The sequence below is a fragment of the Canis lupus genome, chromosome 17 (assembly GCF_003254725.2).
Source record: "Canis lupus dingo isolate Sandy chromosome 17, ASM325472v2, whole genome shotgun sequence".
NCBI lineage: Eukaryota > Metazoa > Chordata > Mammalia > Carnivora > Canidae > Canis > Canis lupus.
The window spans coordinates 40,459,428-40,472,059 of record NC_064259.1 but is presented as its reverse complement, the minus strand read 5'-3'; the positions used below and the strand labels follow the sequence as shown (position 1 = coordinate 40,472,059).

General features: G+C 40.8%; 1 protein-coding gene across 1 annotated transcript in view; it reads left to right on the top strand.

Moving 5' to 3' along the window:
- The first annotated feature begins 10,372 nt into the window (after positions 1-10,372).
- DNAH6 (dynein axonemal heavy chain 6) overlaps positions 10,373-12,632 on the top strand; it is a 231,955-nt gene continuing 229,695 nt past the window's right edge. Inside the window, 4 exon segments of the mRNA XM_025453761.3 lie at positions 10,373-10,514; positions 10,676-10,786; positions 11,476-11,615; positions 11,750-11,984. Coding sequence (XP_025309546.3) covers positions 10,760-10,786; positions 11,476-11,615; positions 11,750-11,984 — 402 coding nt within the window. The 5' untranslated portion in view covers positions 10,373-10,514; positions 10,676-10,759.

Sequence of the window (12,632 nt, the reverse complement as noted above, 5' to 3'; positions counted from 1 at the left end):
TTATACTGGGCCCACCTCAATGATCCAGGATACCTCCTCCCATCTTAAGATCCTAAGTCACATATGCAAAGTATTCTTAGGCATGTCAAAACAAAACAAAACAAAACACCACACCAAACTGTTCTCCAAAGTGACCACCTTTTTGGATTCCCACCAGCAATGTGTGAGTTGGAGTTTCAGCTGTGTTTTCAGTGTTTTCCTCTGTTTACTTTGCTTCCTGTGGCAGGCACACTTTCCTACATGGCTTCTTTCTGCCTTTTCTTCCCCATCAGTAGAACTCTATGGGGGATGGGGATATGGGGGGGAGGAACATGTCTAGTCCTAGGTAATGGATCACAATTGTTCCAAGTCTTATGACAATCCTGATCCCTACCTGCTCAGCCTCTCTTTCAGCTGGATGTAATCTTTGGCCCCAATTCTGGCCAATGAAACATGAGGAGAGATATTACCTAATATAGAACTTTCCGGGAGAGCTTTTGCTTTTCTACTATAAGGAGACAAATATACATATCCTTTGACCTTACTTCTGTCTTGAATGTGGACATGATGGCTGGGACTGCAGCAACCCTATTGCCATCATAATGAAAAGACCAAGAGAATCATAGAAACACTCAACATCATGACCCCCCAATCACCCGATTTCATTAAGCGACTGTCGATATGGTGTTCTGTTACCTGCTATTAAACACAATCCTAACTCATATAGCCTCTTCCCTTCACTAATGTGTGGAAAGCAAACACTGTTAATTAATATACAGGATTTTCCCTTCTTTCCCTTCATCTTTGTTTTCTGGCCGACATATTTCAGACATACTGCTTTAGAGTTTATTTTGGGGATGACCCCATCGTGAGACATAATGAAAAGTTACTGTATTCTGGGTCTGCCATGTTCAATGAAATTTCATGTATTTTTACCTCTATGAGTCATGTGATCCTTATTTTAAACAGGGAAACCCAAGCTGGCTTGGAAACTTTCTGGGTATAGAGTATAGATTAAAATAGCAGACCTCGGGATCCCTGGGTGGCGCAGCGGTTTGGCGCCTGCCTTTAGCCCAGGGCGCGATCCTGGAGACCCGGGATCGAATCCCACGTCAGGCTCCCGGTGCATGGAGCGTGCTTCTCCCTCTGCCTGTGTCTCTGCCTCTCTCTGCCTCTCTCTCTCTCTCTGATTATCATAAAATAAATAAAAAAAAATAGCAGACCTCTAGAAGAGGCAATACCATTCATCAGGCCCACCAGGACAAGTGGATTGCAAATGACAGAAAACCTATTCAAATTTATGCTTTTATTTATTTATTTATTTTTAAGATTTTATTTATTTATTCATGAGAGACACAGAGAAAGAAGCAGAGAGAGAGAGGGAGAGAGAGAAGAAGGCTCCATGCAGAGAGGCCTATGTGGCACTTGATCCCGGGACTCCAGGATCATGCCTTGGGCCAAAAGTAGACGCTCAACCACTGAGCCACCCAGGTGTCCCAAACTTCTGCTTTTTAAAAAAGCATTGGAGTTTGTTGACTCATACAACAAAACTTTGGAAAAAGCAAAAATTACCTTACAGAAAATGGATCTTGGTATGAAAAGCCATGTGGAACTCCAGACTTCCATCTCTATGTAGCCAACTGTGGCCTTTCCTGTCCAGAGGGGAATATGACTTCCAGGAGCTCCAGGCTTATATTCTAATAGCACCATGGCTAGATAGGAAGAGAAGATTCCCTCACTCAGATCCACTCTTTGAAATCCAAGAGAAAACTCTGATCATCTCAACTTAACTCATATGCTTACTCTCAGGTTGTTTTTCCGATCTGAATGTTTTGCTTTCTGTCTTTTGTGTGATAGATCTTCTGTGATTTGTCTAGAAATACTTAGTTGTCTGCCTATTTTTGAGAGGGAAGGTCTAAAAACATGATTGAAACCTGCAGACATCCAGGTGGAACTTATTCACTGTGAACTTCACCTCAAAGTTGATTTGGTTGGACCACTTGGTGGAAAAACCTCCCCTGTCTGTATATTCAGATCTTTCCCCTTGGGCTGGTTAGATTCCCCAGAGAAGATTCTCTTGGTTTCTTGCCTGGAAGTATCTAAATGCCAATGTTTTGAAACTAGGATAACTAACTCAACCTGGTTTGTTCAGAACTGTCCTGGTTTTAAAACTGGAAGTCCCTCCCTATCCTGGGAATACCTACAGTCTCAGGAAAATTGAGATGGTTGCACAGGTTATGCTATTATTCTGGGAGATGAGTAGTGAAAGAGGTTTGGTGATCTCATCATCTTGCATGTGCACATTCAAGTAATCCACTGTTTTCAGTATGGTACCCCACTTTCATATGTTCCTAGTGCCCCTTAGTCTAGATACCTTGTTTGACCCACTCCAGATAATAGATTTCCAGTCTTCTGCTGAGCTTGGGGAGAATAGAACAGACCTGAAAAATGGACTACTTCCTGAATGGACTGTCAATCAACTTCCTTATTCAAGTCCCTACTTCCAGAAATGTCTGGTACTACCAATTTCCAAGTCTTTGGGACTTCCATAAATGTGTATCAAGTTGGTTATTATCTTTCTCCACCATTGCTTAGAATCTACCCTTGTTGTGTTTGTGTAATCATTTACCACTCATATTTCTGCTTTCCAGAGTCCAAATTTTTACAACTATTGTCCCTTCTCCCATTCTCCTAATTTCTCCAAGTTTATAAATTGAAAAAAAAAAAAAAAAACCTTTCATAGAGCTTTAGGGAGGAATGAAAGTAATTAGGTATATTCGAAATGTCACATTTGCCTCCCAGCCTATAAGAATAATCTTTTTTTTTTAGAATAATCTTTTTAAACATGTTTTATCCAAATATTTCAGTGCCTGGGGGGAATGTAGGTCTCAGAGCTCCCTGCTATTGTCCACTGTGTGTCACTATCTTCTACCATTTGAAAGTACAACTTATAGACTCTTTCTGGTATTAGCTTACTGATTTCCATCATGTCTTAACACAACAAAAAAAGATATGGACTAAAAAATCACAACAGAGGTAAAAGTTGACAGCAATGAGGAGTTTCCTAGAAGACTTAATATACTCAAGTGTTATAGTACAAAAATAGCCATAGAAAATATGTAAATGAGTGTGGCTGTGGTCCCATAACACTTTATTTTTAAAAACAGGTAGCCATCTGGATTTTACTCATAAGGCAGTATTTGCTAATCTCTCTTCTACACTATCAAGATCCTGCCAATTCCAGTGTGTATGGATTTGCAGGGAAGTGTCCCACATCAACACAGAATTCTTGAACATCACTGGGCATCCCACAACTCACCTCAGTTCTGACACTATGTACCTGGAGATGTTACAGATCCCAGAGGAAGGACTCAGTCCCACAAGACCGCCTATACCCCCACGTTGATTCTAGCCACAGGCCCACGTTATCACCTGTGTTCTGGTGGACCAGCTATATACTGGAGGTTCCAATGCCCCCCTCCTGCAGTTCAATTAATTTGCTAGAACAGCTCACCTAACTCAGAGAAACGTTTTATTTACTAGACCACCAGTTTATTATTAAAGGGTGAGGGATCCCTGGGTGGCGCAGCGGTTTCGCGCCTGCCTTTGGCCCAGGGCGCGATCCTGGAGACCCGGGATGGAATCCCACATCGGGCTCCTGGTGCATGGAGCCTGCTTCTCCCTCTCCCTCTGCCTTTGTCTCTGGTGCTCTGTCTCTCTGTCTCTCAGTCTTTCATGAATAAATAAATAAATAAAATCTTAAAGAAAAAAAAAAAGGGTGAAACTCAGGAACGGCCAGATGGAAGTGATACTCAGGACAAGGTAGGAGGAAAGCATGCAGAGCTTCCTTGTTCTCTCTCTAAGCATGCCACTCTCTTCAAATCTCCAAGTGTTCACTAACCAGGGAGGTCTCTAAACCCTCTCCTTTCGTGTTTTGGTGGAGGTTTCACTACATAGGCATGATTGATTAAATCTTTGGCCGTTCCCAGCTGTTATGGGGTGGGACTAAATGCTCCAACCCTCTAATCACGTGGCTGGTTCTCCTGGCAAACCAGACCCAACCGTCTGTGCATTTAAAATATCACCTCATTAACCTAACAAAAGACACCTTTACAGCTCTCAACACTTAGGAAATTCTACAGGTTTGATGAGCTTTGTGCCAGAAAGAGTGGATGAAGACCAAGTATATTTCTTATTATAAATCACAATGTCACAACTATATAGAGACAATATGTAATATCTATGTATATAGATTTTATACTATCTGTATGGACTATATACTATATGTATTTTTTAACAAAATGGGATAACACTGAGCATAATATTCTGAAACTCACATTTTTACTTAATCTTTGAATACATTTCTCCATGTCATACATACAGCTTTACTTCATTGTTTAAGTTGGCTATGCCAATTCAATATCAGAGTTTGGGTATTATATTTTATTTAAATGTGACTTTAACAAAAATCTGTAATGCCCTTGATCAAATATTTTTAAAGTAGACTTCTAAAAGACAAATCATCTCCAGAGGGTATGCATAACTTTAAGAAATCAAAGTCTGCAAAATTGTTCTTCAAAATATTGTGCTAATTTGGACTCTGATCAAGAACCTTGGTTAGGCCCAGGTGATTTAAATTCCTGGAGTTGGAGTTATAGAGTTAAAGGGTGGGGCCCCTGACTGGCTCAGTCTGTGGAACATGCAGACTCTTGATCTTGGGGTTATGAGTTCAAGCCTCACATTGGGGGTAGAGATCACTTAAAAAAAAGAATCTTAAAAAAAAAAAAAGTGCCATCGTTATGGATGCCAGAAGATCCAATGGCTATGTAAGTGAGACAAATGGTCCAAGAGGAAACTGGTTTGGGATGGCCTTGGTAGACACAACTTCAGGCCCAAAGATAGAAAAAGGGGTGGTTTAGTCAGCTTAGGCTGCTATAACAAAATACCGTAGTCTTAAACAATAGACACTTATTTTTCACAGCTCTGGGGGCCAGAAACTCCCAGATCAAAGTGCTAACCAATTCAGTTTCTAGTAAGAAGTTTCTAGTAAGAAGCCACTTTCTGGGAATACATTTTCTGGCTCAGCAGTTGAGCGCCTGCCTTTGGTTCAGGGCATGATCCCGGAGTCCCAGGATTGAGTCCCACATCAGGATCCTTGAATGAGCCTGCCTCTCTGTCTCTCATGAATAAATAAATAAAATCTTAAAAAAAAAAAAGCCACTTTCTAGCTTGCAGATATTCTATTTTCATGGATTGGGGTGTGGGGGGTGACAGAGGATGACAGAGGAGGGTAGTAGTGGAAAGAGAGAGAAAGAGAGAGAGAGGGAGAGGGAGAGAGAGAAACCTGGCTCTATAGTGTCTCTTCTTATAAGGGCACTGATCCCATCATGAAGGCCCCATTTTTTATGATGCCATATAAACCTAACCACCTCCTGAAGGCCCTACCTCCAGATACCATCACACTGGGGGTTGGAGCTTCAACATATGAATTTTATAGGGATACAAACATTCAATCCATAGCAGGGGTGAGATGTTAAGATTAAATATTCAGAAACAAATGACTAGATAAATAAATGAATAAATAAATATTCGGAGAAGGACAACCAAGCTCAGACTAAACCAGGACTGCCTGCTTGTTCAATTTTAAGGGCCCAGGACAGTAGTGAAGCACTCCTGCCAGAGCACATGGGCATCTGTTATGTGGTTAGGCATGAGGAACTAATGCCACCCTGAAAAGGACAGGGGTGATTATTGTAAGGCTGAGCTTGGAGACCAAGGCAGGACAGAGTGGGCAGGCTGAGATTAGAGGCAGCAGTAAGGGTTTGGTGGTTTCCCCTGACAGCCATACTGAGGGAAGAGCTGTCTCTGCTAAAGGATGTGATCCTAGGAGAAAAGGTTGGGAGGGATAGAAGTCTGACTCCACTGGGAGCACAGGCCCCAACCCCCTCCTCCCATGGTGGTCTCTTCCAGCTCAGGACACCATCAGTGGTCACTTGTGAATAACCTGAGGCCCTGAGACCATCCACACTGATTTGTCTGCTGGATATAGGTTCTCTATTATTTACCATTTAACAAAGATCCTAATGTCTGATTTTCAAAGAAAAAGGAGCCATTAATAGAATTTCTAGATAAAGGAATGTCATTTTCCTTCTATTCTCATTATGTCATGCCACATCTAGAATCTCACTGGCAGTTCTGAGAGCCATTTTTAGCGTAGAATTACTAGGAGTTCTGCAAACCTGTCATACATAGACTAAGGAGACTGGAAGATTGGGAGGGAGGGATTCAAAGAAGGAATATTAAAAGAAGAACATTTCTGTCTTCAAATATTTTAAGAGATCACAGGGACAGTTTGCAAAACTGGCAAGAAAGTAGATTTTGTCAACTACTTAAAAAAACAATATTCTGACAATGAGAACTTTCCAATCATGGCATAGAAGTCATACATTTCCTGTAACTGGAACTGATAAAAAATGACAAGCCTGCCTTTCAGACACCATTCCTGCCTTGTGTATCCAGTGGATCTCCTGGATACCCATTCTGTTCTCTTTAACAGAACCACTCATATTTAATATGCAACAAACCACCCGGAAATTATTAAGATGCGGACTGATTCAGGAGGTCTGGGGCAGGACCTGAGATTCTGCATATCTAACAAGCTCTCAGGTGATGCTGATGCTGCTGGTCTGTGGATCACACCTTAGATAGCAAGGCCCTGTGGCTGAGGCTCTCAGACTTAGTGTACATTAGAATCACCTGGGGTGCGGCATTACTCAGTAGTAATGATGCCTGAGTCTTTCAGAGAGTTTTATTAGCATGGAGTGTGGCCTGGGCATCAGGAATTTCCAAAGCTCTCCAAATGGTCCTAATATACAGCTAAGTTTAAGGACCGTTGCTGTTGGCCTTTCAAAATCATTCAGCACTAGCTCAGATATTACTTGTGCAAAGATCTTTAATCTGGGGTTAGCCACGTCTTCTTACTCATGCATAATTAACCCAGGTTCAATATTTTGGAGGAAAACTGTGTGTTAATTATTAATTCTCATAATCTGTGGGGCATTAGACCACAGAAAGCCCCAAGTCACTTCCAAATCAAAGATAAACTATTGCCCAGATTCACAATCTGTGATTCTTAACCTCCTTTGGCAGTACATCCATTTGACCACAAGATGGTGATAAAGTAACGACATACGATACAACCAACTTCTCAGAAACCCGGGTTGACTGACCTTTGCTTGTGGAGCATATAGTCAACTCTGAAGGACCACTGGTCACAGACTCCTTTGAGAATCTAACAGCTATCGACAAGCATACACCCATCAATGTGAATACGGTTTTAAGCAGTTCACAGACCCTGATGTTAAACTTCAGCCAAGGCTAAAGATGAGTTACTCCCTCCCACCTCATCTCCCCATAAAAAATATATGAAGCCTCTAGCACTCTCACTTCCATCCACCTCAGCAGCTGACCTACCTCCTGCTTCTGAGAGAAAAGAGAAGAAATCACACCCAAATCTACCAATTTTACCCAACCCGCTCCCACTTTCCTTCCATCTGCATGAAACAGGGTCCCTTGTCTTTTTAGCCAAAGCTAAGTCCCCCAAGAGCATTCCTGATCCACTTTGCCCTGGTCCTCACCAGGTTCATGATCTTTCCACTCTATGCTCTTATATTGTGCTAATTTAAAATTTAAAATTTTTAAATTTAAATTTTTTCTCAATACAAAAGCAATATATGATTTTTATTTTTAAATATAAAGAAAAGCAAAGGGCATAACTGCAAATACCCATAAATCTCATGTCTTTATTCCAGATAGTTGCTAAGTCTATATACATTCTATGCTTATAAACATACGAGCATGGTATGCAAACTGTTTAAGACCTGACTATTCTAAAAAAAAAAAAAAAACAAAAACCTGACTATTCTTTTTCTAGAATCTTATAGACACTTAACTATTTAGTTTTAATCTTATAGACACTTAACTATTTAATTTTAATCTTATAGACACTTAACTATTTAAGTTGATGAATCTGAATTTGTATCTCAGCTCTGCCACTTACTACCTCTGGAGTGATTTCGGTAAGTCATGTAATCTTTTTTTTTTTTTTAAGATTTTATTTATTTATTCATGAGAGACACACAGAGAGAGGCAGAGGCAGAAGCAGGCTCCCTGTGGGGCGCCTGATGTGGGGCTCAATCCCAGGACCCCGGGATCATGACCTGAGCCAAAGGCAGATGCTCAACCAACTGAGTCACCCAGGTACCCCGTCATGTAATTTTTTTAAACCTCAATTTCCCTATTATTGGAATAGGTACAATAATACCTCTAAAATAATATAAAGTTGTTGCAATGATTAGTATAATGGTGATAAGTACTTCACAAAGGGCCCAGAATATAAATATTAACTGAATGCTCAATAAATTTTAACCATTTTTACTTTTATTGTTAAAGATGTGACCTTTGTAATCTAGTTATTATAAATCTTTGACAGTCTAGTTTTTCAGCTATGAAATGAAAATTTCAGGTTTGTTGGAATTATTCGAGAAAACAAATGCAGAGTACCTAACATAGTACCTGGCACATAGCACCCAATAAATTGTGACAATTATTATAATTTATAGTAACTATGAACAAAATCAACAGAGTATACATAAAACTCTTATCTGTCTGCACTAATTTAGTAAATATTAAGTTGCTAATAAAGATATCTTGCCACATTAAAAAATAAGCTTGGAGAGATTTGAAGAGTAGCTTCTAATATAGCAACACCTTTATTAAACTCTGTATCTTCTACTCTTCACTTTCTTTGGCTCTTGGAATGCTCTCAGCTGTATAAGGTAACATTAGAACACAATCACCTTCATCTAAAAAAAAAAAAAAATCCTGGGCCTGAGAAGCAATGGTCTTTGTCTCTACTACATAAATTTTGAAGGGATCAGATTAAAATATTCACTGCAAAAAAATAAATAAAATAAAATATTCACTGCACAGCTTAAATGAAATTTATAGATGTGTCTAACACTGCGTATTATTCTAATTTTATGTTTTAATGGATTGGCTTTAAATTTCTTTTATTACTAGTTTATATAAATTATATTTTATTGGCTCTGGCTTTGTGTGTACCTTTTATCTCTGGTAAATTAGTATTTATGTCTAAATTTAAGGTGTTTTTGAATTGTTTCTCAACTGAAGTTACTCCCTTGCTGTTTCCAGTATCTGATTAGGGATTAGGAGATCTGTATTCTAAGTTTTGTCTCTGCCATGACTAGCTGCCTAACCAGGAGTAAATAACTTGCTCTCTCTCTCTCTGGGTCTCAGTTCTCTTATTAATCAAATGGAGGAGCTAGATTAAGTAATCTATAATCTTCATTCCAGCTCTATATTATTATAGTAATCTATAATCACATTCCAGAGCTGGAATGTGCCCTACCTAACATGTAAAATACCTATCTGAATACGTTAAGATTGAGAAAATGCAGGTTGTATGATAGGTTAAGCACTTCATACAGGGTTTGGCATTCAACGCAAGAAACAAATATCAAGGTAAAAAAAGAGAGAGAGAGAGAGAGAGAGGGACTTAAAAGCAGAAAAGAATTGCAGTGGTGATTATGTCATTTTGGAAGGGGCGGCTGAAAACCATCTGGTGTAACATTTCCTCAAGGCAGGTGAAAAGGCTGGCTTCCCCTGATCACTAACTGGGATAAGACATCTCCAGTAAGCAACCTGGATCGGGGGTTGGTGGGGTCGCCTCCGCAAAGCATTAGCAGCGATCGTCTGGGGGACTTAACTAGGTGGGCCTTAAATGCCGAACAAGATCCAGGGTCTGCTTTGGTAAACAGAGCGCGGGACCAAGTAATATGGGCTCAGGCTGTGCCCCTTCTTTTCCTGGAAGGCGGTAAAGAACATAGGTTGAAAGGACACGGTGGAGTTTGAAGGGGAGAAGCACCCACATTCCTGGCCCAGGAGGACCCTCCCGGAAGGATGCTGGTGGGTGGGGCAGAGATGCTGGACGGGATTCCAGCTGTCTACACCGGGCGCCTCCCTCTCTGGAGATTCTTGGTTCACCTAACTAGAGAAGCTAGATCAAAGGGACCTTCAAGTCAGCCTCGTGCCTCATGAAGGGAAACAGAAAAGAGATCTCCGCAGGAGAAGGGGGGGAGGGAGCAAACAAAATTAACCACCCTCCACCCTCGGGCCGCTCTGCCTACCGTCAAGGTGCGGTCAGTTCCCCGCGCAGAGGAGCGACCCCGCAGGTCGAGTGCGTGTTCTCCACCAATCAGCGGCGTAGAAAAACATTCCGGAGGCATTGATTGGCTCAACCGGCCGGCGGGCTCAGGGACTCAGCGCTGCGATTGGCTGAGGTGTTGCCGTGGCGACAGGTCGCGCACAGGCGCATTGCACGTCCGTAGAAGCCGGGTGGCTGCTAGGCAACAGCAAACATTCCCCACTACAGTCGACTTTCTCCTCCCAGACCTGGCTTTGCCGTCTCTGGAGACCTTGGGCAGCGGCGGCTCTGGCCGCTCTAGGCTAACTTGGTGAGTCCTGAGAAATAGAGCTGTGAGGCTGGGCTCCGACTGCTGGGCCGAGGCGTCAGCTTGGCTTTCGGAGCACATAAAGGATCAGTGAGGTTCAGAGAGGCAGAGAAAGTCAGTGGAAAGGCATTTAGTGGCCATTTACTACCTACTTATCATTTTAGAGGAATGGAAACTGAGGAATAGAGGTGTCAAGAGGCTTGTCCAAGATCTCACAGAGTGATCAGATCTAGACTGCGCTACTCCATATGGTAGCCACTGGTGGCCACAAAGTGGTGAGTTGAGATCGGCTCTAAATGTGAAGTACACGCTGGATTTCGAAGAGGTGGTAACAAACAATGAAGTAAACATTAATAAGTTTTTTTTTTTTTTATTGATCACATGTTGAGAATATTTGGGATCCGTTAAATAAAGCACATTTAAAATTAAGGTCACCACTTCCTTTTTTGGGATTTTGAATATGGCTACTTGAAAAAATTAAAATTGCATAGGAGATTCTGATTGGCCAGCACAGATCTAGACTAAAACCTAGGCCTGCTGACACCTGTCTCAAGACCTTATGTGCTCTGGTGCTCTTTTGAAGGGAAGTATCTCCACCCATCTGGTGGGGTGGGAGTGTGAGTGGTGGTGAAGATGCAAGACCACTACTCGAGGCTCATAGTTCTAGTATTATGAATCAGTATGTGCATTTTAACAATTTCCTCATGCATATGAGAGTTCCAGGAGCGGTGTTTTAGGATTTAATCCTCAACTATTTTTCCTTTTGGTTGTTTCTTGTTTTGGTTTTGGTGTTTTGTTTTTGTTTTTGTTTTTGTTTTGAGCGCCTAGGCTGTATTTCCCAGATTGCCTGCATTATACTTACCTGTATTTTGAACAAGCTCCCCTGGAGATATTTTGCATACTCAAGCATGAAAAACATTGATATCAATACTAATTGCATTTCTTTTCATCCTTCCAAATGTAGACCAGTATGGTCTCAAAACCAGTGGCATTTGAAGCATCTAAGAACCTGTTAGAAATTCAAATTCCTGGATCCCACCCCAGCTACTTGAAAGCCAGTCATTTTCATTTCTCTGATTCAGGTCCTCAGTTTGGAAGAAATTGGTAACTTTGTGGGTTTTCTTTAGGGGTGAGCAAATTCAACACTCCCTAGTTCTTAAGTCATTTCCACGGGTCCCACTCCCCCAGTTCTTCTGTTCTACTTTTCATTTTTCCTTTGTCGACCCTACCCTTTACAGGAGAGAGAGAATGGCTTTTCACACCCCAGAGAAGAATGTCAAACTGGAAAATACTGACGAACAGGTGGAAAACCCCATCCTTACAAGACTGAACAGTGGAACAGACAAAGGAAGACTGAGTATTATAGTACCCACAGAAAATGAATCTGACGTGCAGTTCCTGACATTCAGGCATACCACAAAAGCTCAGGAGAGAACAAGAAAACGACAGCAGCCTATAAAACTAGAGCCTCTGGTAAGTTCGAAAACCAGCATTTTAAGCCACTTTTGGCAGCACAGGAGGTTGAAAATTTGCTATATTGCTAAGGGAGATGGTCGTTTCCAGACTCAAAGAAAGAATGAAAGCCTAAAAGTTAAGATTTGTTTATGAAGTTGTAAATGCGGTAGACATTTATTAAAAAAAAAAAAAAGTGAGTTCTAGGCATTCTTCAAGGTGAGGGGAATACAGTTGTGAACAAAGTTTTTTTTTTATCAGATAATCCTCTCTAGGATTATGTACAATACAAATAATTATATAAGTTGTAAGGCCTTTTTAGATATTAGAGTACCACTTATTACTGGTACCTTCTGGGAGAGTGACATATATGTTATATACATATAGTTCTATCAATGTATTACTTTTAAAGTAAATGCCTAGTATTCTGAAAATTTTTGTGCAAGTCTGAAAATACTTAATTTTAAGAATCCATTTGTGCCCTTGGATAATTCTAAATCCATGTAAAGGAGCAATGGAAGTGCATAAAGTAAGAAGTGAAGGTTATCACTTGTTAGTGGTTGCCCTTTAGGCTGTTTATATGTTTATTTATTCATTTGTGTGTATGTGTATAACATACATAGCTATAAAATAAGACTATGCAATACATACTGATTTTCAAAGTACTTA